This window comes from Xenopus tropicalis, chromosome 5, assembly GCF_000004195.4.
Source record: "Xenopus tropicalis strain Nigerian chromosome 5, UCB_Xtro_10.0, whole genome shotgun sequence".
Taxonomy (NCBI): domain Eukaryota; kingdom Metazoa; phylum Chordata; class Amphibia; order Anura; family Pipidae; genus Xenopus; species Xenopus tropicalis.
The window spans coordinates 58050969-58077084 of NC_030681.2; the positions used below are offsets into that span (position 1 = coordinate 58050969).

General features: G+C 39.0%; 1 protein-coding gene across 4 annotated transcripts in view; it reads right to left on the reverse strand.

Annotated features, from left to right (window-relative positions):
* The window catches only part of tab2 (TGF-beta activated kinase 1 (MAP3K7) binding protein 2), a 42546-nt gene that overhangs the window by 15006 nt on the left and 1424 nt on the right, over nucleotides 1–26116 (reverse strand). The window contains exons 2-4 of one of the 4 annotated variants that reach the window (XM_018093727.2): nucleotides 8527–8627; nucleotides 7571–7615; nucleotides 5750–5933 (exon numbers count right to left, since the gene is read on the reverse strand). In XM_018093727.2, the coding sequence (XP_017949216.1) occupies nucleotides 5750–5851 (102 nt within the window). In that variant the 5' untranslated portion in view covers nucleotides 5852–5933; nucleotides 7571–7615; nucleotides 8527–8627. 4 annotated transcript variants of the gene reach the window in all.

The window sequence follows — 26116 nt, forward strand, 5'->3', positions numbered from 1 at the left end:
GCTCACTGTCTTGCTTTATACATGTTTTTTGCTAAAAATATATTTTATTTTTTTTAAACAGTTGGAGAACTCTGTATATTGATCTCAATGGTTTTCTCATCTGCTGATCTCTGAAATCACAAGTGGAAGATAAACCCTCAGAGTCTTCACTGATGCATGCATCACTGCTTTTACTGGATTTTAAAGGCAATGTCAAGCTGAAAGGCAAATTTAAAGTGATTTAAACTGTACTTTTTCCCAGCTCGCTCCCCAATAACAGGCTCAGGCTGACGACATGTCACTGCAACAATATCCCACTCAGCAGCCAGATCACATACATGACACAAATATGACACCATCAGAGTTCAGTAAAAAATTATAATTACACGGTTAGAGGTGTGAATGTAACTGGAGACAATCATCACCAATAATGTTGCCCATAGCAACCAACTAACAATTAGATTTGAACAGTCACCTACAAGTTAAGGTGGTCATACACTGGCAGATTTCAGTCCTTCAGACCTATTTGGCAGCTTATCTGGCAGGCTTGATTTCCATCATTTTGGAGACCACATCTGCCCGTTGATGAGGTCCTCGATCCAAAGACACTTATTATAATTGTCGTTAATTTGTATGGCCCCTAGGTGTCCCTGCCATATTTACCCTAGGGCTAAATGATTGAATTTAGCCCAATATCGCCCCCACTGTAGGTTGGCATATCAGGAGACTATCCACTCGTTTGGCGAATGGATTTGTTAGAAAACAAAAGCAAAGATCTGATTGGTTGCTATAGGCAACAACACTCATCATTTGCCTTCAGTGTTAATAAATACACCTCGTATTATAGAAAAAGGTGGTACTACATGCAAAATGCTTGGATGCTGCCCAGAATGATTTCACAATCGGGTATAAACACTGTAATATGTCTGTGAAGATTCTCATACGTCTAGGTAAGTGCTATCCTACTTCTGTGGTACCGAGGGCCGGAATCTTTCTGGCCTACATGGTGGAGGTCAGATAATGAAAGCGAGTTTTGACCACTCCCCTTTTTTAAACTGCACCCACTTCAAACCACATCCATGTTATCAAAAGAGCTTTTAAGACCATACCCACATTAATGGTGGTAGTGCAATAAAACCCCAAATGGTTGGTGCTCACATTAGGGATATCACCCTATCAGTCATATGTGAAAGAAGTTTATTATGTCATATTAAGATCCATATAAATCCATACGCCTCCTCATCCCCTGTGGGCAACACAGCAACCCTCAGCACATAATTACCAAATGCTACTAAGCTCCCAGAACAAACCCTTGTTAGGTTCACCTCCCACAGGCTGCATAGGGCAGGCAGAGTATGGCACACAGAGGCAGCATAGGGCAGGCAATACATACAGTGACCCAATGCTGGCACTGCTCCTACAGTCTGAGGTGTGAACAGGTGAACAATGTGGGCACTTAGAGTCTGATCCTGAGTAGTGAACAATGCAGGGACTAAAAGGTGTGAACAATACACGTGTTTACAGCCTGAACCTGAGGTGTAAACACTGCAGGGGGCCAGATAATCAATACTGATACCATTTAAAGTTTACACAAAGGTAAGCAGTCACAGCAGCCAGACAGTTGGGGGGGGGGGGGGGGGGGGGGGAGTGCTGGACAGCACTGATCTAGGTCATGGTATATCTGCAGTAATAAGTCAAATCGACTGGACTTGCTGAAAAAAAAACACAGCAATTTAACTTATTACTATTCTATAGCTTGTCTGTTAGTCAATTTACCATGCAGCAAATGTGGTGTACTTAATAACTGATGGCAGTGCCATCAGATTAAATCGTCTGTGGTGATATGCATAATACATTAAATGGAGTGCAAAGCTTTTTACATCACTCTCCCTACAGGGTGCTATTTCCCATAATGCATGGCAAATTGGAATTTTAAAGTGTCAGTCACCTAACCATTTGTTATTTTATTTTTTGAAATACTTATATGTAGAAGGATACTTACTTCCTAAAAGAGACTAGTACAGGTATAGGATCCCTTATCCGGAAACCCATTATCCAGAAAGCTCCGAATTACGGAAAGCCCATCTCCCATAGACTCCATTTTAATCAAATAAGTTAGAATTTTAAAAGTGATTTCCTTTTTCTCTGTAATAATAAAACAGTGCTTTGTACTTGATCCCAACTATTATATAATTGATCCTTATTGGAGGCAAAACAATCCTATTGGGTTTAATTATTGTTTTATTGATTCTTTAGTAGACTTAGGGTATGGAGATCCAAATTACGGAAAGATCCCTTATCCGGAATACCCTTGGTCCCGAGCATTCTGGATAACGGGTCTTATACCTGTACTACTGTTTTATTATTGCGGACATTTTTTCCTTTCTGTTATTTCACACCCTCAAGCTCCTTTACCTGGAAAATGTCTCCCCTTTACTGCTTTGCACTGCTTTACTTTCTTTTTATTTTAATAATGTTTTTAACTCATTCCCCCTTACTTGATTATTTATGCGTGTCCATTGCCTACAAGCATTTCCTGTATGAACAATCCACTCCAACACTAGGGTTTGATAGGTTAATTCTGCAAGCAGTCCTAGCACAGGTAAGGGGCATCTTTAGTTAGCCATAAGAAGTGGCACTATCCCTTTATGGCAGTGGTCTGCAACTAAAAATTCTGTATGAGATGTGGCAATCTTTCTATGCTGCAGCTGCCCAAAAGGGCACACTTATCAATGGATAGAATATCAGTATCCTGTTCCACTGCAAGATTATACAGCCACAAAGAGGAAGTCCTATTATTTAAAAGGGCCCTTCAAAAAATTTTAAACCCCCCCCTCCCCGACTATGAAGTTTACATACATAATTTTTTATAATGGGGTTATATGCAGATTTACAGTGATGGGGAAACTGAAAAGGGAGTTTGCTGTTATTTTGTATGGTCTAAAGGTGTCCCTGCCATATTTACCTTCCTTTGGCCCTCCTGTCACCCAGCATGCATGTAAGCAAAATGCTCAGCAAATGCTCCATTCATATACCATACAGCAGGGGGTCCCCAACCTTTTTTCCCCGTGAGCCACACTCAAATGTAAAAAGAGTTGGGGAGCAACACAAAAATGAAAAATGTTCATGAGGGTGCCAAATAAGGGCTGTGATTACCTATTATGTAGATCTAATGTGGACTGGCAGCCTAAATGAGGCTGTTTGGCAGTACTACTGGTTTTTATCCAACCAAAATTTGCCTGAAGCCAGGAATTCAAAAATAAGCACCTGATTTGGGGGCACTGAGAGCCAGGGCTGTGGAGTCGGTAGATAAATTCTCCGACGTTTCTGATACTTCCGACTCCTCTGTTTTAATATGCTAATGTATTTTATACATTCATACAGTCAATGAAAAGCATGCTTCATGGTCACTCAACGTGTTGGTTTATGCACTGTGTGCATTGGGCTTTATTCTTATAGCAGAGAAGTAATTAATTATGACTGTTTGTGAATTGGGACATTTAAACTTGCTTTATTTTATTTTTTTATTCCCATTTAAATTTAGTAGGAGTCGGAGTCGGAGTCGGTTAATTTTTTGCCGACTCCGACTCCAACTCCAGGTACCCAAAATTGCCTCCGACTCCACAGCCCTGCCGAGAGCAACATCCAAGGGGTTGAGGAGCAACATGTTGCTCAAGAACCACTGGTTGGGGATCACTGCCGTACAGTAATAAAGTTGCCCAGGCACATATTTCTGCTTCAAAAGAGCCACAAAACTCCTCAAGGAACTAAGTTAGCCAGCTCTGAATTTTGCTTTATTCACCCAACACAGGACAAGCAAGCACAAATCACATTGCCACTGACACTCCTCTGCCAAACTAAATGCTAGCTAGGTAGATGCTAAAAATCTTGACTCGAAAGACTGCAAAAACAGACTTCCAGTTTGAATCAGAAGTCAGAAAAGAAGCGGAGAGCAACCAGAGGCTCTGCAGACAGTATGGTGCCCTATGATCCTATTTGGCAATGTTGTACAGAGTTAGGAAAAGACACTGAAATTGAATTGACTGCTATTTCTAATATTCGTCTGTTGGTACTGTTCCTTTAAATCTGTGTTTAATCACACAGGTGATGTTATACAGGTATGTGACCTGTTATCCGGGGGATTTTTCCGTAATTTGGATCATCATACTTTAAAGTCTACTAAAAAAATCATTTAAAGGGGATACATACCATAAATTTTTTCAATGCACTAAATCATGTAAAATAGAAGTGCTTTTATTTTAATACCTTTGGGTGAAAATATGTCCATAACTGCTTGAAAACTGTGCTCTACCCAGACCTTTTGCCAGCCTCCGGTTTAGACTCTTCAGTATGTGGCTGGGGCCGCTGGCCCTGATAGACTTCAGTGACACAGCAGAGCTACTTAAAGTGCAGTGAATATGCATAGGGTGGGCGGGGCTTAGCAATGTCACAGGCAGCCAGTTCCTGCTCTGCTGGCTCCTCTCCCCCCCCAGGTTTTCCCTGCTGCTGTTGAGTAAAGCCTGTCAGTCAGTGCTGTGACCACTTCCTGTGGGAGACTGAAGTGACACTCCCATGTTTCATTTTGCTCTGGCTTCTGATTAGAGAGGTAGTTTATCCAGCTCTCATATAATGACGGTTTTAGGAGGTAAAATGCTTTCAAACCCTCTTTCTTTCTGCATAATTTCACATTTTGAGGGAGTATGAATATTATAACTGAATATGAACTTTATATAAAATGTCTCCTTTAAGGATTAAATAAACCCAATAGAATTGTTTTGCCTCCTGATTAATTATATATCAGGATCAAGTAAAAGGTGCTGTTTTATTATTACAGAAAAAGGTAATTACTATATATAATGTAATGCTGCCCTGCACTGGTACAACTGGTGTGTTTTCCCCCAGAAATACTACTATAATTTATATAAACAAAGCTGTTGTGTAGCCATTGGAGCAGCCATTCTAATGAGAAAAGGCACAGGCTGCTTAACAGATAAAATCCCATTATATTATACAGAGCTTATCAAACATACAGAAATTCCAAACTGGAGAGTTGCTGGACATAAAGTAATCAAATACCATAATCAACAAAATGAAGACCAATTACAAATATTCTCAGATTATCACTCGATGGCATAACATTTTATTTGAAGGCTAACAACCCCTTTAAGAAAATGAACTTGTTGGAAACAGGTATAAGTAAAAGGTAAGTTAACAAGTAGTCATAAAAAAGAAGAATTGTCTGGTTACCTTATAATGTTCATGAGAATTAAACATGAAAATGCTGAAACCAACATTATCCAGCTTTTTCAGCCAAGGCTCTATTCAGTTTGGTTAATTGTTAGTTTCTTTTAATTTTACTGAAAATTGCCCAGGGGATATGGTGTATGGGCCATTCATTTTCCTTACATTTCATCTTTTAGTCTCTTATTCAACCACTGCCTGCTTACTACAGTAAATTGTTCTCTAGCAACCAGATTGCTATTGAAATTCCAAAATAGAGAACTGCAAAATGCTAAATAAAAAAAAAACATAAAAAATACATAAAAAAAAAAAAAAAAAGCATAGTACTGTTCATAGTACACTGTACCTAGTGTACCTAAAAATAAGGCACTTGCAAAACTACAATTGGCTGGAGATAAGCAGCAACCTTCTTGCTATTACCAGAGTTTTAAGATTCTTAGCAGGGCGCAATATTTTATTATTAAAATGTATTTATAAAATTTGTTAAAATCTACAGGGAAAAAAGTTCAATAACAATGAAAACACAAACCTGCTGCATGCATCGGGAAACAACAACTTCAGGCACCTCTGGGAATTTTTGCCGCAGGTTATGCAAAACCTGAAAGTCAACTTGCGGGCTTCCTTGGGCCATTCGTCTAATGGCTCTGTAGAACTGTTCTTAGACAGTTCTAGGCCTTTCTGGAAGCCAAATTCATTTCATTCTAAACAAACATCTTCTGTTAGGAAGGAGCAAAACATTAAATTAGTGAAAAACAATGTAAGTTGGATAATACTAAATAGTTAAGATGTAAAGATCTAACCTATTTATTGTGTTCCAAAAATATCTAGCCCCCTGTTTATAGATATCTAAAGGACATAACGGTTCAGCCTTTTATTTAAAAAAATACAACATTGTTAGAAAGTAAAAGTATAAATTTGAAGTTTTGGCTGAGCATTGTCACAATATTTAAAATCAAAGTCTATAGTTTTTCTTTACTGAAACAGCAAAATCATGAATGAAAATACATAAGTCTATTTTTATTACAGTTCTCCTATCATAACTATCTTTGTATGTGCCCTATAGTTTCACCTTAAGGCTATTTTCTGGGGGAAAGGCATATGCGTAGCTTTGTTTTTTGAAACTTTGTGCGACTTTGGAAAAACGAAGCAACAAGAGTATGCCTTTCCACTAGCGATTTACTTTATTGCCAGTGGAAAGGTATTTCAGAGAGATTAGTCACCTGTGGTAGCAGAGATTTATCGCAGGTGACTAATCTTTCTGTGGGGCATTAGCCTAAAAGTATTAGCCTGATGCTACTACATTACCTATCAAATCCCCCATATTCGGCTACTAAGGAGCTGCCATATTTATGCTGCAGTAGTCTATTCGTGTTAGAAATTCTAACAGACAGGATAATATGTGAAAGGTTGGAAAAACTGTCAAGTTTAGAAACTTCTATAAAAACAGACCTATTAGCAAAAAACATGACCTATAGGTGTATTTTAATGTATATGAATATTGAGTAGTTATTTGTTGTCAGTATCTATTTAAATTGTTCATGCGTGCATTTTTAGCAATTATATTTCCATATAACTTTGCTTAAAAATTTTTTTGGCCTATTAGGGGCTTGTTATGACATCTGCCCTGATATTATAAGGATTAAGATTTGTTGGGCCTTAAAAATAGTTGGGCTCTGTTGTCATATCCATACTTTTCACAGTGAGAATACAGTGAAAAGCATCTCTTCAGTCACACTTCTTTCAGGAATACTGAACTTTCTCAGTTGTTGAACTACTGAATTTAACAGATGTAGATACAATTTTCTGCCTTAAACAAAAAAGCTTGCACTGTGCGAAAGCATACAAATGGTTTCCATAAAAAAGGGTAAAAAAAAAAAAGTCACTACTGAGTTCAACCGGTTGGTCCAAATGAAACCTGCCTAACTGCTAGTTGATACAGAAGGCAAAACCCCCCGTCTAAAGTGTCTCTAATTTGCCTCACAGGGGAAAAAATTCCTTCCTGAACTCAAAATGGCAATTGGGACCGGTGCCTGATCTTTAAAAAGCTAATTCTAGAAATACTGTGTTTTCTCTCTTGCTAATGTAAATCCCACTCCAATAAAATGTTATATGGCCCCAATCAACAGAAATGAGTATGCAAAGCCTATCTAACTAAAAAAAAGTGTCCTTAACATCTTACTGGGCAGGGTAAAAGCAAGGTTGCAATACTGCCCAAACTGGTTGGGGTGAAACTGATCTCTACAATGCTGGTGTTGCCTGGAGCTCCTGGTTTATGAGATGCAAAAGTAGTTAAGAAAAACTGGTGAAAACAATACATTTCAAACAAAATTTAAATATATAGAAAAATTACCTTAAGCGTCCTTGCATTTTTGGCAAAACCTGGGTCTTACAGCTTCTTTTCTAGAGAATAAAAATAGTAAACTGGTGCATACATTTTACATTGTTTAAAGCCAAATAATGAACATTGAGAAGAAGCATGCAAGGCTAACTTCTACTGCATTGTTTCAAGAGGCAGAACCCGCAGCACAGAAAGGTACAAACAAATAATACTACTACTTTAAAATGCAATTAAATTTGCAAAAGAACTTTCAAAACCATTTTTATTTATCTAATTCATTTATCTCCCCAAAGCAGTAGGACTGGCAGATACATTCCCTCAAGAGAGGGTTGGTTGACTTTTTACAAAGTTATAAAATACAAAATTACTGAAGTACAATGCTGATTCAGAGACTGGACTATAAAAAATTCTTTCTTGACAAATTAGAAAAGCTTCAGATTGGGTTTTTGCCTTCCTCTGGGCAAACTAGCAGCTAGGCATGTTTCACCTAGACCAGGGCTGTTCAATAGGAGGCCTACAGGTCAGATGTAGCTCTCCAGGCTTTATAGATTTCAATGTATGACATCACCATTTTCCGGCCTTGGAATGCTATATGAGAAATAATTATCTCACTACATGTAATAAGTTTGACAGCACTGACCTGAACAAAAATTTTAAAGGTAATAGGCAATAAGGGAGAGTGAATACATTTATGGCAATGCCACACAGGGCAACAACAAATGATTTGCCACAAGCACAATACCCAGGTAAGGACCACACTGTCCCTCCATTGACTCAAATAAAAATTGCCTGGGCCCTGTCACTCACAGTGTAGCACTATTAACAGATGCAATTTGTAAAACACGTGTTTTCCTGTGACAGAATCCCTTTACTTAAAGTAAAAGCATGGCCAGCACACACCCTACTCAAAGTGGCATATTGGAGATTTAAGAATTTATACTTTTCACAGGAGGGAGTATGATTCTTACCTTTCAGTGTGTCTATTTGTAGGTTGTTACATGATGATTTATTCATTTTGTTGGCTTTTTAGTTGTTTTTCAGGATGAAGATACTGTAATTGTTTTCAAACCTAAAATGAGAAGGAAAAAGTTGTAAAAACTGGCTCACTGAAACTTGCCATCAGAGAATACATCCTGTGTGCACAGGCCTCATCATTACAAGATCATCCCTGCACTGGACATTTCTAAAATATACATCATATATTGGTAATTAACAGTTAACCCAGCTGTATGTTCCACTCCATTTGTTTCAATCCAAGATTAATTCTTAATCTGCTATGTCACATATTTATATTACAGGTCAGAGTTTGATGCTATTTCCAACTTAATACCATGCAAGAATGAAAATAATGGTTTTATAAAAATAAGTCTAAGACCTATGTCACACAAAGCCAAAGTGGCAGTTTCCAAGAAGATTCCACTTGGTATCCTCATCCTCTCCCATATAAAACTTGTATTTATTAAAAAGGAATAGATCAGACACTTAAGGGCTTTTTACTGTGCATTTCTCCCTGAGGTCACCAGAGCAGTAAAAGTTATTCATGTGTCTTGAGGAGCCCTTGAGAAGGTTGGGCACCATAAAAATAAACATAGGGCTGTAACTTTGAAATCTGTACTGCGCAAACTATTTAAACATTATGTTAAGCAGAACAGCATAAGCAGTAATTTGCATGGCTTTATGAAGGACAAACTATGTTAAATATGTCTACTTGGTTTTTATAATACAGTAAATTGAACAGTTTTGTTGCAACAGATGTGATCTACCTACACTCTGCAAAACATTTTGATTCAATGCAGCATACGTGTTTGCTTTTCAAGTTAAGGTCGTTTAGAGAGTTCTTGGCAGATCTTTCCCCGAAATGCCCTCCTTGGGGATCGAGACGGAAGTTTTTATAAGCCTGTGCATGGACAACTTTTTAGAGGACTGAAGAACAGAGGTTGAATTTTAATCTTTTTTTTTTTTTTTTTTTTTTTTTGCTCAATGCGTTATTTTTATTAAATAGTTTTGCAAGGTACATACATGCAGTAAATACTGTACATTAGAGTGAATAAGCTTGTAGTATTCCAGGTTTAATTTTAATCTTTTTAGGCTGGTGGCACATGGGTAGATTAGTCACCCGCGATAAATCTTCGCTCCCATGGGCGACTAATCTCCAAAAATGCCTTCCCACTGGCAAGAATATAAATCGCCAGAGGGATGGCATACTCATTGCTTCGGTTTTCCAAAGTTTATTCACAAAGTGATGGGCATGGCCTTTAGAGTATTTCAATATTTTTTTTGGAGATCAGTCGCCCATGGGAGCGAAGATTTATCACGGGTATATTTTGTAAATAAATTATTCATAACCTTACTTGAAATATATAAAGAGATCATACATTTTGCATAAATTACATTAAATCAAAGCGCTTTACCCAAAAACGCTACAGGTCTGACTCAGCCCAGAAGTACTTTGTACCTGGGTGATTGCCAGGATCCCCTGTCTGTACACAAAGGGAGAGCAGATGTAAATGCCCACTAACATAGGCCTCTGGTCTTCCTCTGCTCAATGCACCCACACTAAAAGATCATCTTGATTATTAACACAAGTCCAACATACCCAACATTACTCAATTATAAATAAAACTATACAGTTAATGACACCAGTCTTGTAAATCAGATCACACTACAGCAGCTTTAAACATTTACGGTGATGGCACACAGTGGAGATTTGTTGTCCGTGGTCAATTCTGTGCAATCACAAATGAAGCACCATGAATGTTTTGCCACTGGCAATTCACTTTATGGCCAGTGCAAAAGCATTCAGGGTAGATAGGTTGCCTGCGGTAGCCCAGATTTAACCATGGGCGACAAATCACCCTGTGTGCCATAGCCCTTAGGGCATGGGCTCATGGAGCTCCATTTCTCTCAGCTAGTGTTTTTTCTGCAGGCTGAGATAAGTGGATCTGCTCCATTACGCATCTCGGCTTCAGTGCAGCTCCTGCGATTCTCTTCCTATTTCTGACTTTGTACCACTTGCGCATGTGCATTAAATTAAAAAGCTGAACTTAAACAAAAAAGTTGTCTTTTTAAATCTACTGCGATTGAACCAGGATTCCAAGTGAAAGAAGAGGATTGCTTGGACGAATGAAAACCGGGCCAGTGCAGTTTTCTGCTAACAGGAGCACCAGCCTATTGTATCAAACATGCAACTATAACTCTCTTGTCCAGGAAACCATGTGTGCAAATCAGTCCATGATGAAATTGATTACGAACACTCTACACTTGCCAATGAGCACACCACAGTTTTAAAAAAAGTTTACATTCTACACTGCTTCACTTCTCAAATATCAAGCACAGAATACTTTCTAAAAGTGTGGAGTGAATTAGCCTTATAATGTGCAACTATAACTCTGTTATCCAGAAAATAATGTGTAAAAAATAGTCTATAATAAAATATATTACTGTCGCCCTGTATTTAGCATATGAGCACACCACAGTTCAAATTATACACTGCTTCACTTCTCAATTATGAAGTGCGATTTGCCGAAATCGCCTGTGCAGCGTGTGCCAGCCCACCGGCGACTTACATTTTTGCCGGTGGGATGGTAGTTCGGGGAGATTAGTCGCCTGTGACAAGGGAGATTTGTCGCGGGCGACTAATCTCCCCGTGTGCCAGAGCCCTAACAGTATGTAGACCCTATTTTTTTTTCAACTGCAAACTACCAAACTACAGAGTTTTGCTGCATGTAGTGGTTTTTATGAAATTTCTGAAAAGCTTCACGAAGCATGCATTTTACTCCCCACATTTGATAATGTACCAACATAAAACACTCTAAATATGAAGACCAGATATCTACAGCAGACAAAATTTTCATGGGCACAAAAGAGTAATAAAGAACAATGCAATAAAATCACTAAAATCCAATTAAACCACTAAAACAATTTTTTTTTCGCCTAGTGTAATCAGCAGGCAAAATCACAGTTTAAATATTTAAGCTTAGCCAAATAAGTTTTACAGATAGAAACAAACCAACACCACCTATTGCAGAACTAAAAAATGCAATAAAATGGCTAAATATGCACCAAAATCACCAAAAACGTAATACAAACACTAAAATAACATACAAAAGGTATTGCACAGTAAAGTTAGCAATTATGCTATTCACAAAGCCTATAAAACAATTTTTTTCAGGCAAATGTAATAAAACAAAAAAAAGCCACAAAATTGTGTGTGTATATACACTTGGCAAATTGTGTGTTGTGTAGGTGCATGTGCAAGTATGTATGAGTGCTGTGAATGTGTAAAGGCCCGCAGAGTGGTTATTGTTTATTTGTGTTTGACACTAACCTGGCTAACTAACCTGTGCGTGTGCCACTAACCTGAGGTAGAAGGCAGGCATATCCGTGTGAAGGGCCTGGAGGAGAAGTAGGAACCAACTGAAGCTAATGGTCCCGTTAGATCCGGTCTGGGGGCGGTACTGCCCGGAAGTGCACATGTAGTTTGTATATGCCTGCTGTAGCCTAGGGGCCCCTGGGCAATTGCACCCAAGAGCCCACCTGCCCGACCACCCTCTGCTTATTGCCTAGGGGCTGGGGAACAAGCGGGGAGCGAAGGAGAGGCTTTAAAAGCTGCTCCCCCACTCCCAGAAGTGCAGCAGAACATAGAATCTTTGATATGTGGCACTTAGGTACTTTTATCTACAGAACGTAGATTCTATGTTCTGTGGCACTTAAACGTTAAATCAGAATAAAACCACGGTGTGATTTCAATACCAAAAGCTAGTTCTCCATGACAGGAGAACAGGAGGCTTTCCAAATCAGTGGGATCAGTTGTATAACTGCCTGATCTATAGGTGCTCCTTTGAGTCATGGTTACTGCAAGTAAAATTAATGGGAAGCAACAGTTATATAAGTTGCATTATTTAGGCCTCCTAGTTGATCCAGAGGAAAGCAAGAAAACCCCTTCTGAAGCCTCTCCAATTTGACTCAGAAGGGAAAAATAGATTTCTTTATGACTCCAAAATGGCAATCAGACCAAACGTTGTAATGTACTGAGCAATTTTCAGTAACCCCCAATTTAAAAAGCCATCCAACCTCAGCTTGAAGCAAACTAATATATCTCCCAGTACACTTTAGGAAAAGATATCAACTTCTGCAAAAACCTTTTTAAAGCATATTAAGAGGAGACATATTTTCATCTAGTCTCAAAGGATGTCCTCATAAATGCTGCAAGGACCTACAGGTGAATAAAGCATCAGATATTTTATAATACACAAGAGCCATGAATATCCTGTAAACCAAATTATTATAAACAGTGCTTAGTGATGTCACCAGTTATAATTGGCGCCTCACGATGACTCACTGAAACCTTTGTATGATAATAATGTACCAATGCGGAATATGTTGGCGCTTTATAAATAAATGTTAATAATAATAATAATAATAATAGTAGTAGTATGTATAGCTAAATAAGACCATAAATTAAATACCCCACAATAAGAAAACATTCGCTGAGGTCACTGGCCCAGGGGTAATTTATGCACAGTGTGCCACCGCAATTTTATTTCAGGCTCCTGTGTATCCCCAAGCTCAAATTCTTTTTAGCACATGTAAAGTAAACAAATCAATACAAAATGTTTTAAACTACGCATCCACCTGGTGCAGCGCAGGGGACGTCTGGAAACTAAGAACAAGATGGACACAGTGTGCACTGCACAAAAGTATTCTGGGCAAGTGCATTTTTTTTTTAAAGAAATGAACCTCAGCCCAAGCGTTGATTGGGCTGTCTAAACTGGAACCCCCCTATGATTTTTATCCTTACTGTGCTTTGAAAAAGTTTCACATTAGAAAATGTCACACTGTATTTTGGAAGCCATATGTAGACCAAATATGTCATTAAGCTGGACATACACGTACCAAAATTATGAATAGCTCCAAATTATTAATAACTTTCGTACCACCGATAATTTTCGTAACATGGGGATGGGTTGTTTAGTCGATTGGCCAGGTTAGAAAATTTTGGTCAGTTAAATATATTGTGTATGTATTGTGTATTGTGCAATATGCTTGGGGGAACTACAATGGAAGTCTCTTTTGTACGATTGGTGTCTGCCAACTATTTCATGTTCAGAACATCCTCCGATTTGTATGAATGTTAGTTCCAGATTGTTGCATTTAAATGTACTACCAATATCCAAACATTCATTGGAAGAAGATTAAAATCTGAACGTGTATGGCTACCTTTACAAAACCTCAAATCAGGAGTTTCTAGGACAATAACACTATATAAAACCAAACAGCCCAGCCTGATTCAGCCCTTCACCTATCAATGGCCACCAAAAAATGCCAAAAATTGTCTGTCACCACTTTCCATAAAGTATAAGAGATGCTCTTCCTATGAAAGTCAAGCAGTGTCCCACAGACATTACTCACAAAGCAAAGGCCACCTGTCACTGCCAGCATCTACCACAGGAAGGGCATTTCCTATATTTAGGGCCCTGGCACACAGGGGATTCCAGGCCCAACAGTAAAGTTTTCATAATGACAATCACATGACTCTCAAGGGCTGCCATAATTTGTGTTTAGGGGAGCAATTTCAAGCATTTTGTCCCCACACATGGATTTGCTAATCGGTAAGTGACAGTACCCTTGTACCCTTTTCTGTGTAGGTAGATATGTGCTCCATCATGCATATCTATCATGCCTTCCCTAATGCAAGACACAACAGAACTAAAACAAAAATAAGCAATATGTACCATAAAATAATAACACATTGCTTATACATTCAATGCATCAGTTTACTTTGCCTCAGCTAAGCACACTTATCTGTTTGAATCGGATTGTTACCTCAGCCAGAGGCATTCTGAGTACAAAACGACATTTCAGAAAACCCATCATCCCCTGTAGGCTAGATACAGTGGATATAAAAAGTCTACACACCCCTGGTAAAATGTCAGGTTCCTGTGCTGTACAAAAATGAGATAAAGATAAATAATTTCAGAACTTTTTCCACCTTTAATGTGACCTATAAACTGTACCAATCAATTGAAAAACAAACTGAAATCTTTTAGGTGGAGGGAAGAAAACCAAAAAAACTAAAATAATATGGTTACATAAGTGTGCACACCCTTAAACTAATACTTTGTTGAAGCAACTTTTGATTTTATTACAGCACAGTCTTTTTGGGTATGGTGTTCACTGTGGGTATGGTGTTCTTTTGGTGATGTGCAGTATTGTTTTTGCGCCAAACATATATTTTTTGGAATTATGGCCAAAAAGTTCAACCTTGGTTTCATCAGACCATAACACCTTTTCCCACATGCTTTTGGGAGACTTCAGATGTGTTTTTGCAAAATGTAGCCTGGCTTGGATGTTTTTCTTCGTAAGAAAAGGCTTTCATCTTGAGACTCTACCCCATAGCCCAGACATATGATAAATACGGGAGATTGTTGTCACATGTATCCACACAGCCAGTACTATTCCAGCAGCTCCTTTAATGTTGCTGTAGGCCTCTTGGTAGCCTCCCTGACCAGTTTTCTTCTCGTCTTTTCATCAATTTTGGAGGGACGTCCAGTTCTTGGTAATGTCACTGTTGTGCCATATTTTCTCCACTTGATGATGACTGTCTTCACTGTGTTCCATGGTATATCTAATGCCTTGGAAATTCTTTTGTACCCTTTTCCTGACTGAAATCTTTTAACTGGCTACAGGATTGGGTACAGAGGGTGTTAATGGTACACTCTCTACTTGGAATAAGGTTCTCAGTGGGGTCCCTCAGGGTTCTGTACTGGGTCCACTTTAACTTGTTCATAAATGACTTAGGGGTGGGTATTACAAGCAATGTTTCAGTGTTTGCAGATGACACAAAACTCTGCAGACCAGTCAATTCTATCCAGGATTTGGCAGCCTTGCAGCAGGATCTTGAGCAACTGGCAATCTGGGCGGCTAAGTGGCAGATGAGATTTAATGTGGATAAATGTAAGGTCATGCACATGGGATGTAAAAATATGCAAGCCATTATACCCTTATACCCTTAATGGGACTGCACTAGGCAAATCCATAATGGAGAAGGACCTTGGAGTCCTTGTAGATAATAAACTTGGCTGTAGCAAGCAATGCCAGGCAGCAGCTGCAAGGGCAAACAAGGTTTTGAGCTGTATTAAAAGGGGTATAGATTCACGGGAGGAGGGTGTTATTCTTCCCCTTTACAGAGCCCTGGTAAGGACCAATCTAGAATATGCTGTTCAGTTTTGGTCTCCAGTGCTCAAACGGGACATGATTGAGTTAGAGAGGGTCCAGAGAAGGGCAACTAAGCTGGTAAAGGGTATGGAAAGTCTCAGTTAAGAAGAAAGACTGGCCAAGTTGGGTCTGTTTACACTGGAGAAGAGGTGCTTAAGAGGTGACATGATAACTATGTCTAAATATATAAGGGGATCATAAAATAACCTTTCTAATGTTCTAACATTTATTTACCAGTAGGTCCTTCCAACGGACATGAGGGCACCCACTCCATTTAGAACAGTGATCCCCAACCAGTGGCGCGGGGGCAACATGTTGCTCACCAACCCCTTGGATGTTGCTCTCAGTGCCCCCAAACTAGGTAGTTATTTTTGAATTCCTGACTTGGTGGCAAGTTTTGGTTGAATAAAAACAAGATTTACTACCAAATAAAGCCTCCTGTAAGCTGATAGTGTGCATAGAGGCTACCTTAGTCCTTATTTGGCACCTCCATGAACTTTTATGGTGCTTGTGTTGCTCTCCAAATTTTTTTACATTTGTTTATAGCTCATGAGTAAGAAAGGTTGGGGACCCCTGGTTTAGAAGAAGGGAGGTTCCATTTAAATATTCGGAAAGGATTTTTTACTGCGAGAGCTGTGAAGTTGTGGAATTCCCTCCCCGAATCAGTCGTGCTGGCTGATACATTATATAGCTTTAAGAAGGGGCTGGATGGATTCTTAGCAAGTGAAGGGAATACAGGGGTTATGGGAGATAGCTCTTAGTACAAGTTGATCCAGGGACTGGTCCGATTGCCATCTTGAAGTCAGGAAGGAATTTTTTCCCCTCTGCGGCAAATAAGAGAAGCTTCAGATGGGGTTTTTTTGCCTTCCTCTGGATCAACTAGAAGTTAGGCAGGTTATATATAGTCATTATGGTTGAACGTGATGGACATATGTCTTTTTCAACCCAACTTACTATGTTACTATGTAACAATGAGATCCCTCTGATGCTTTGGAAGCTCTCTGGGGACCATGGCTTTTGCTGTGGGATGCCACTAAAAAAATGTCAGGAAAGACCAACTAGAGCAGCTAAACTTTATTTGGGGTTAATCAGAGGCACTTTAAATGATGGCAGGTGTATGCTCCTATTTAACATTATTTTGAATGTGATTGCTTAATTCTGAACACAGTTACATCCCCAATTAGAAGAGGGTGTGCACACTTGCAACCACATTATTTTAGTGTTTTTGGTTTTCTTCCCTCCACCTAAAAGATTTCAGTTTGTTTTTCAATTGAGTGGTACAGTTTATAGGTCACATTAAAGGTGGAAAAATGATTTCTCTAATTTTTGTACAGCACAGGAACCTGACATTTTACCGGGGGTGTGTAGACTTTTTATATTCACTGTAATTATGATACAGTTCACAAGCTGCTTGCAATCCGTAACATTTAATAAAATTAAGTGAGTAGAACCTAGGTCTATATCACTGGCCATTCTTCCTCCCATTCAACTGCCCTAGTCTGCAATTGAATCATGCACAGTAAGCAGTAGACATGCACAGATAGCACTGAAATCATTCCAATGATGTGCATGTTAATTTGCACATCAAAAATTTTAACTGCCAACAGAAGGAAAATGAATACCATTCAATGCCAGCCCATTACCAGCACAGTGACAGAAAAGGTATTCACCTGCCACAGAGAACATGGGCTGAATTTTTGCATGAAGCTAAATGGCGATTTATACCGATGTCTGCAGAACAGGCCATTCCTAACGGACATGGGGTGACACCAGGCCTTATTGGTAACAAGATGGACGGCCTTACTATACTTCTAGAAATGCGAAGACTGGATGAGCCAAACCAGTACAAGGAAATGAATTTCTCTATCCTTCAGATATGCATAAAAATATATTACTGTACTGTTTCTATTTTTGCTGATGACACTAAATTGTGCAAAACTATAAGTTCCATGCAGGATGCTGCCGCTTTGCAGAGCGATTTGACAAAATTGGAAAACTGGGCAGCAAACTGGAAAATGAGGTTCAATGTTGACAAGTGCAAAGTTATGCACTTTGGTAGAAATAATATAAACGCGAACTATCTACTGAATGGTAGTGTGTTGGGGGTTTCCTTAATGGAGAAGGATCCAGGGGTTTTTGTAGATTACAAGTTGTCTAATTCCAGGCAGTGTCATTCTGTGGCTACTACAGCAAATAAAGTGCTGTCTTGTATAAAAAAGGGCATTGACTCAAGGGATGAGAACATAATTTTGCCCCTTTATAGGTCCCTGGTAAGGCCTCACCTTGAGTATGCAGTGCAGTTTTGGGCTCCAGTCCTTAAGAAGGATATTAATGAGCTGGAGAGAGTGCAGAGACGTGCAACTAAACTGGTAAAGGGGATGGAAGATTTAAGCTATGAGGTTAGACTGTCGAGGTTGGGGTTGTTTTCTCTGGAAAAGAGGCGCTTGCGAGGGGACATGATTACTCTGTACAAGTACATTAGAGGGGATTATAGGCAGTTGGGGGATGTTCTTTTTTCCCATAAAAACAATCAACGCACCAGAGGTCACCCCTATAGATTAGAGGAACAGAGCTTCCATTTGAAGCAGCGTAGGTGGTTTTTCACGGTGAGGGCAGTGAGGCTGTGGAATGCCCTTCCTAGTGATGTGGTAATGGCAGATTCTGTTAATGCCTATAAGAGGGGCCTGGATGAGTTTTTGGACAAGCAGAATATCCAAGGCTATTGTGATACTAATATCTACAGTTAGTATTACTGGTTGTATATATAGTTTATGTATGTGAGTGTATAGATTGGTTAGTATAGGTTGTGTGCTGGGTTTACTCAGATGGGTTGAACTTGATGGACAATGGTCTTTTTTCAACCCTATGTAACTATGTAACTATGTCAGCAAAAATAGAACAGTACTCTCTATGCCCTCCTCCAGGTCATTAATAAACAAGTTAAAAAGCACAAAGGACCCAGGACTGACCCCTGTGGTACTCCACTAACAACACTGGTCCAATTAGAAAATGTTCCATTTACCACCACTCTTTGTAATCTATCCTTCAGCCAGTTCTCTATCCAATTACAAATATTATGTTCTAGGCCAATATTGCTCAATTTGATCATTAACCTGTGAGGTACTGTATCAAACGCTTTAGCAAAGTCCAAGTAGATGACATCAACTGCCATTCCAACATCAAGGTTCCTGCTCACCTCCTCATAAAAGGCGACAAAATTAGTCTGGCAAGATCTGTTACGCATAAAACCATGCTGGCACAAACTTATAGTATTGTGATTTGCAATGTATTAAAAGTACCCTATCCCTTATTACCCCTTCCATAAGCTTTCCTACTACTGATGTCAGACTAACAGGCCTTTAGTTTTCAAGCTGAGAACGGCACCACATTAGCAATTCGCCAGTCTCTAGGCACCGTGCCAGACCTCAACAAATCCTGAAAAAAAGTGAAGAGGTTGGGCAATCACAGCGCTAAGCTCATTTAATACCCTGGGATGAATCCCATCCAGTCCTGGACCTTTGTTTACCTTTACATGTTCAAGTCTCTTTTGAATTTCCTACTGAGTGACCCATGCGTCCGTAGCTAAAGTACTAGGAAATGGGCATATAAAAAGGAAAGCCTTCATTAGCTGACTTCTGAGATGTATAGACAGATGAAAATTTATGGAGATCTAAATTTCAGCATTTTCCCCATTCTCATCAACCAACTTACTCGGTCTCTGTGCAGGAGTGAGGCATGATGGGAACTTTCTTTACACATCTCATGGTTTTTTCTTCCTGTTTGGCTTCTGATCATCTAAACAGATGAAATATGGGGAGACTTAAGGGCACTATTGAGACAACTGAAGGTATGCCTGCAGCTTGAGATTAACTCTTTATTAGCCTTTCCTTCTCCTTTAAAGATGTGCCATTTTCCTTCTGTGTCTAACCCTATGAAAAGCCTTTCCGAGTTGACACATTGCAGAAATGCCCTTATACTGGCAAAGTCTGCACGTCTAGAATAGAGTGTTTTAGTTTATTCCTTATAGAGATGTCTCCTTAGCATTATCTCAAAGGAGACCATGTTATGATCACTGTTCGCCAAATGCTCACCCACACAAATTTTAGAGATGAGTTCAGTATTATTAGATATTACCAGGTCCAAAATAGAGTCATTCCTAGTAGGTTCTTGAACCGCCTGAAATAAAAAGTTGTCATTTAGCATATTTACAAACCTACTAGCTTTTTCTGACTTAGCCACCCCATTACTCCAGCCAATGTCTGGATAATTAAAGTCTCCCATAATAACAACTTGACCCAGTTGTGAATCCTCCTCAATTTGCAACAGTAGCTGAATATATCACAGAAATGCAGGCTACATGTATCTTATTATCATGAACTGAATACACTTTTTTGCATTTTTTTAAAAAAATTTGAGTACTGCCTTTTCTTGTTTTTCTATTGTATATGAAGGAGTAGAAATTGAATTCTCATTCTAAGGCTGTGCACCAGCATATTCACTATATCACTAACTGAGGCGAGTGTTTCAGTAAATATATACAGGTCCTTCTCAAAAAATTAGCATATTGTGATAAAGTTCATTATTTTCTGTAATGTACTGATAAACATTAGACTTTCATATATTTTAGATTCATTACACACAACTGAAGTAGTTCAAGCCTTTTATTGTTTTAATATTGATGATTGTGGCATAGAGCTCATGAAAACCCAAAACTCCTATCTCAAAAAATTAGCATATCATGAAAAGGTTCTCTAAACGAGCTATTAACCTAATCATCTGAATCAACTAATTAACTCTAAACACCTGCAAAAGATTCCTGAGGCTTTTAAAAACTCCCAGCCTGGTTCATTACTCAAAACCACAATCATGGGTAAGACTGCTGACCTGACTGCTGTCCAGAAGGCTATCATTGACACCCTCACGCAAGACGGTAAAGGTGGCCATACACGTGGCGATCTGACGATGTTTCGTACGACCATCGGTCGCACGAAACATCGTAAGATCCGCCACACACCATTCAGGGCTGAATCGGCAGGTAAGGAGGTAGAAACAATAGGATTTCTACCTCCTTCTGCCGATTCAGATCTGAAGGGAGAATTTTGGTCAGGCGCCTTCTATGGCGCCCGATCAAAATTTTCCAACTGGTCCGATCGGCGAGTCGGCCGATATCAGCAGCTTCCTGCGATATCGGTCGACTCGCCGACATACCATACACGCACCGATTATCGTACGAAGCGAGGTTTCGTACGATAATATCGGTGCGTGTATGGCCACCTTAAGACACAGAAAGAAATTTCTGAACGAATAGGCTGTTCCCAGAGTGCTGAATCAAGGCACCTCAGTGGGAAGTCTGTGGGAAGGAAAAAGTGTGGCAGAAAACGCTGCACAACAAGAAGAGGTGACCGGGCCATGAGGAAGATTGTGGAGAAGGACCGATTCCAGACCTTGGGGGACCTGCGGAAGCAGTGGACTGAGTCTGGAGTAGAAACATCCAGAGCCACCGTGTACAGGCGTGTGCAGGAAATGGGCTACAGGTGCCGCATTCCCCAGGTCAAGCCACTTTTGAACCAGAAACAGCGGCAGGAGCGCCTGACCTGGGGCTACAGAGAAGCAGCACTGGACTGTTGCTCAGTGGTCCAAAGTACTTTTTTGGGATGAAAGGAAATTTTTCATGTCATTCGGAAATCAAGGTGCCAGAGTCTGGAGGAAGACTGGGGAGAGGGAAATGCCAAAATGCCTGAAGTCCAGTGTCAAGTACCCACAGTCAGTGATGGTCTGGGGTGCCATGTCAGCTGCTGGTGTTGGTCCACTGTGTTTTATCAAGGGCAGGGTCAATGCAGCTAGCTATCAGGAGATTTTGGAGCACTTCATGCTTCCATCTGCTTAAAAGCATTATGGAGATGAAGATTTCATTTTTCAGCACGACCTGGCACCTGCTCACAGTGCCAAAACCACTGGTAAATGGTTTACTGACCATGGTATTACTGTGCTCAATTGGCCTGCCAACTCTCCTGACCTGAACCCCATAGAGAATCTGTGGGATATTGTGAAGAGAAAGTTGAGAGACACAAGACCCAACACTCTGGATGAGCTTAAGGCCGCTATTGAAGCATCCTGGGCCTCCATAACACCTCAGCAGTGCCACAGGCTGATTGCCTCCATGCCAGCCGCATTGAAGCAGTCATTTCTGCAAAAGGATTCCCGACCAAGTATTGAGTGCATAACTGCACACAATTATTTGAAGGTTGACTTTTTTTGTATTAAAAACACTTTTCTTTTATTGGTCAGATGAAATATGCTAATTTTTTGAGATAGGAATTTTGGGTTTTCATGAGCTGTATGCCACAATCATCAATATTAAAACAATAAAAGGCTTGAACTACTTCAGTTGTGTGTAATGAATCTAAAATATATGAAAGTCTAATGTTTATCAGTACATTACAGAAAATAATGAACTTTATCACAATATGCTAATTTTTTGAGAAGGACCTGTATATATATATATATATATATATATATATATATATATATATATATATATATATATATATATATATATATATATATATATATATATATATATATATATATATATATATATATATATACATACACACACACATATATATATATATACAAACACAGGTATTGTTTAACTTTTCACTGCCAGCTGATCTGGTCACAGATTTGGTCACAGGGGAACATTTATGGCGTGACAGTTTTAGAGGCCTTTTTTGGGGGGACTTTTAGCTACCCAGGAAAACCATATATTGTTTTTTTCAGGACAACCTAAACTTTCAAAATACGCTAGAATGTTTGTGTAATTCCACTTCTGTAACAAGTTATAAAAAGAGAAAAAAAATTTTTTTTTACATAATATACCAGAAACAAAAATTATTTTATGCACGAAAACACAACTGATTTGGAAAATCCCATGTCTCCTGAAAGCATTAATAACAAATATATATAGTTTTATGGAGATTTCTCATTTATAGGTTAAACACTGCCAGCAGTACACTACCAAATTTTCAAAGCACTGCTCCAGAAAGCTGCATACTTTAGATTAAAAGGCCAAAAATTCCACTATCCACTGGGTTTATCCCAGAAAATTATATATTTTTGGAAAGAACACATTCTGGGGAATCCAGCATAGGTACCAAACTACCAGGTTGCAATGCTTTCATAAAGTTAATGTTTTTTTTATAAAATTTATAAAAATGTTTCCAGTCTATAGCATCTTTTCTCCTACAAATCATAAGGTAACCAGATAAAACATCCTAAATATGAATGCCAGGGGCCACTGAACAGTTTGATGCCCAATATGCATAGGTTTACCTAAAAATGTGGAATGTAGGGCCCCTAAAATGAAAATACCTCATATGATCATTTCGGTCATTTCAGCTCCTGCATAATCAACATATTTATATCATTTTATGTGGGATAACGCTACAAAAAAATTATGCTCACCCCAGATACCATATATTTTTGGAAAGTACACATTTCCCGAATTCAAAAATGGGTACCCATGTCTTTGTACTCCAAAGTACCAAGCTGCAAAGCTTTCCTAAAGCTGGCGATTTTAACGACATTTCCAAAAATCACCTCAAAGCTTCTACTTGTTTTCTGGTACTTAGAGGCCTCAAAATATACCTTGCACACACTAATTTCTTGGCTTACATTTACCTAATTCATAAACACACAGCAGTTTTATGTGGGGTAAAAGCTGCAAAAAAAAGTTTTCCTAAGGGGTTTTTACAGCATTTCTGAAAATTGCCTAAAAATGTTGTAATTTGCCTCATTTACCTTGCACAGTTTTTTACATACAAGGCACATCACCCCAAGTATAACCACTCGAGGTCTACTGAACAGTTTGATGCCCAATATGCATAGAAATTCCAAAGAATGTGATATGTACGGACTCCAAATGAACTGCAGTTTCTGCAAAAAGAGCTAGCCTGACTATCTGCAGAGGCAGCACATGCCTGGGAAGTGTTTTGATATTATTGTGGAATGCTTCTAGTATGTCTCCCATATCTAGAGATGCAGCCAGTCTATCAAAATCCTCAATAGCGTAGCTATATTATAACACATAGGGGCCCATTCATTAAAGCACGATGACCATGATTGAGAAAAATTTTTTGAGAACAACTTTTCCTTGGAACACTCCCTATGCCTTTGCTGCAATAAACCTGATGCTGATTTCATTCACTTACTTTGGAACTGCCCAGACATCCAGAGATTTTGGCAACAAGTCATGCGCTTCCTAGCAGACGAACTCTCCCTACCTCAAGTTCTAAACCCAATTACAGGCGCAATTGGGCCTGGTGGACTCCCTACTACCAAATACAGCCTCCAGATCACTTATGATGGCTCTGTAATTTTATGAAAAAACTGTGGCCCTACACTGGATGGGTCCCCTACCTCCTACTTAAAATAAATGGATAAAGTTGAATAATTCACAAATGGAACACTACAGGTTAACATATCTAGCCAGAGAAGATTTGGAACCCATGGTTGGAGTCTCCAGTAACAACTGTCTAAAGCACCATAATATGCTCTCCATTCCCTACTTCCCCCCCTTTCCTCCCTCCTTCTATCATTTCCCTTGTTTATAAGAAAATCAATAAAAGTTGACTATTACAAATAGTATGACTTTTTCGTGATACGTTCGTTATTCCACGATTCCTTTTGCCCAGGTTGGAGTGCCATTGAGTCCTATGGAAGACTTCCAAAATCATGTATTGAAGTTTCAAAGTCAGAAAGGTTTTTGCGTCGTTTACGATTGTTCGGATACGAAAAATTTTGTAACTTTCGAATCGTAACCACAATATTTTCGCGCGTCCAAGAAACTAATTTTCCTGACATTTTCAAACATCAAAAATTATCGTTGTTACTCCAAATTCTTTCCAATCGTACTTTTAACTATTAGAAATTCGTACTTTAATGAATGGGCCCCTTAATGTCTGGAAACTTAAGGCCCCTGTGTGATGCTGGCTGCTGCAGTTTTAGCAGCTTTTTGTTTCAAAAGGAATTGCAACTGGTACAATAATTTATGATCATTTTGGGGTGTTCAGACACTCTGCCAGTATAGTGGGAAGTGATTGTTCAGGGTTGGAGGTGTATAGGAGGAGGTCATCTGCAAAAGCAGTCATTTTAATCTCTCTCTGTTCAATTTTGATGCCTTGGAATAAAGGTAGGTCTTGTAGTAGTCTGAGTAGTGGGTTTACTGCTAAGTTGAATAGTATGGGGAGAGGTGGCAGTGGTGGTTATTATTGTTAATGATAAATGTGTTTAGAGGCATTGTATATATTGTTTTTATATAATTGGAGAATGTCTGGATGAATTTTCTATATTCCAGGACCCTAGATATACAGTATATGTCCAAAGGAGTTGAGGAGGTGACCTAGGAGAGAAGCTAGATATAGTAGTTGCCGCTATTGTTGATGTGATTCCTTTAACGGAGTGTTTCCCATGAACAAATACCAACTGATGTTCAGTGAGTAAGGCTGGCAATATGTTCTGGATTCAGTGTGCCATGATTTTTGCCATTATTAAATTAACCTCATTAAAACTGTTTTTTACAAATGCTAAAGTCTGTCCTGTTTGCTCCTATTTTTCCCAGATTTCAATATTAAATTATATATATTATATGTATAAATCAATATACACAATTAAACAGCATAAACACAATAAATTGAACTTTTGCCGTTGCCTATTCTTTAATTAAAACAAATACATGTCCTTATTTCTTTTTATAAAGCACCAATCCTTTACCACCTCCCCACATCCCCATTGTAACTAGAATAGTATAAATACAAATGCTGAGCTCTGTATAAACAGCCTCTCCCTTTTGGGTTTGTTTACACACCTTTTCTCTCAAGCCTATACCCTAAGGCTACAGTAACACTGGTCTGTTTATGCAGACACAGAAACAACCTTTCCAATTATAACCACACACCAAAGTGCGTGCACCCAGTCACCGTGTCGGCTGGGGTACAGACACAGAAAGTGGATTTTGCATATGCAAAAATGCATTCTGTCACCAAAATCCGAACTGTGTGTCTACACACAGGTTGTCACAGTGACTGAGATACAGACACAAGAGAGAATGGATGCTCACACAGGCCAAGATTTAACCCCATGTGGCATTAGCCTAAGCCCTCAGTAATTTGATCACCCAGCAAAACCCCCTACTCTTGGCTCACACACACACTAACTAACTACTGGTATTCATATTTCACTCCTCACTTATTATTACTATCCTAATCAGGACAAGTTTTACAATCACACTGGTTACCCTGACCATGTGTTTAATTTCCCCTCCCTCTTAAAGGAGAAGGA